Source organism: Vollenhovia emeryi, unplaced genomic scaffold (assembly GCF_000949405.1).
Source record: "Vollenhovia emeryi isolate VEMERY1.0 unplaced genomic scaffold, V.emery_V1.0 DF940136.1, whole genome shotgun sequence".
NCBI classification, from domain to species: domain Eukaryota; kingdom Metazoa; phylum Arthropoda; class Insecta; order Hymenoptera; family Formicidae; genus Vollenhovia; species Vollenhovia emeryi.
In genome coordinates, this window is record NW_011966230.1 from 10,838 (window position 1) to 12,309 (window position 1,472).

The following is a 1,472-nucleotide window of genomic DNA, read 5'->3' on the forward strand; positions in this document are numbered from 1 at the left end:
ATTGTACACAATTATAAATAAGCAATTTTTTACATTACAATTTGTTTCATATAAAACAATGTCTAAATCTATAAATAAAGTTATATACAGGGTGCCCCGCCAAAATCCGGACAAAGCGAACAATTTCTTTGAACAAAAGTTTATGAATGAAAAGTTAAGTATTAGAAAAAATCCTTTTGCAGGGCACTTAGGGGATCCCTATAGACCATAATTATTCAATATATCCGCCATTAGATTGAATGTCGGCTTCTATTCTCAGTCTGAAGCGTCCGCACGCACGTAATGCAGCGCTGTCCATGCCGGTGAATGTTGCCTCAATGGTAGTCCTTAATGACGTCACATTGGGATGCCGGGACTTGTTGGTAACCCTTTCAACCACGCTCCATACGTAGTAGTCCGAGGGATTCAAATCTGGGCTATTAGGAGGCCAGAATTCTTTCGACCAAAACATATCGACATTGTCGGAGAGCCAGTTGAGCCAGCCTGAGAGTATCTGTCGTATCTTGAGTGTGTACGATTTGTATCGAAGATCCTCCTCGGCAATTCGACGCATTGTTGGCTCGCTTACACCCACAATCGACGCCAATTTTCGCAACGATTGCCCTGGGCCCTCCAAAATCAGCGCTTGAGCCCTTTCGACGACTGCGGGGATCCTTGCGGAGCGTTCTTTCGAGTGACTTTTCCTCGCTGGCATACTGGAACTATTGTTGGACTGTTCTGAAGCCGTATATTTTGTCACAACGTCATAAACGGTTGATCTCGGGTATCCAAAGAACTGAATTATTTCCATTGCTGAGCGCCCAGCGCGAAGCCCTTCGATGATCGCGGCTCTTTGATTATACTCCGCACTTGGTTTCAACATCGCAGCTATTTTGAGATTACGATTGTTTTCTAAAAGTGTCAGGCTTTCGCAGACGCCAACAACGATCTCTAACAGAGGCACAATAAGGCGAGAAATTTAAATCGAAATGTCCGGATTTTGGCGGCGCACCCTGTATACACAAACATAACAATATATGCCTTAACCCTATATAAGCATACAAATATAGATACAATACAATTGTACACAATTATAAATAAGCAATTTTTTACATTACAATTTGTTTCATATAAAACAATGTCTAAATCTATAAAGTTATATATACACAAACATAACAATATATGTCTTAACCCTATATAAGCATACAAATATACATACAAAAATATATCGCGCGCACGCTAGAGAGAGAGAGAGTGAGAGAGAGAGAGAGGCGCACACCACACACATACAATTGTACACAATTATAAGTAAGCAAAATTTTTGACATTACAATTTGTTTCATCTAAAATAATGTCTAAATCTATAAAGTTATACAGAACTGTGTAGAATTGTAAATTTGTAGGCACACCACACACACACACACACACACACACACACACACACACACACACACACACACATACATAGGCCTACAAATATACATGTAAAAATT

General features: G+C 39.7%; 1 protein-coding gene across 1 annotated transcript; it reads right to left on the reverse strand.

Annotated features, from left to right (window-relative positions):
* Positions 1 to 26: 26 nt before the first annotated feature.
* On the reverse strand, positions 27 to 1,055 carry LOC105556290. The gene is made up of 2 exons (XM_012003372.1): positions 475 to 1,055; positions 27 to 412 (listed from the first exon to the last, which is right to left on the reverse strand). Exons 1-2 carry the CDS (start codon positions 860 to 862, stop codon positions 372 to 374), a joined length of 429 nt encoding a protein of 142 aa, XP_011858762.1. The 5' UTR covers positions 863 to 1,055; the 3' UTR covers positions 27 to 371.
* Positions 1,056 to 1,472: the final 417 nt, after the last annotated feature.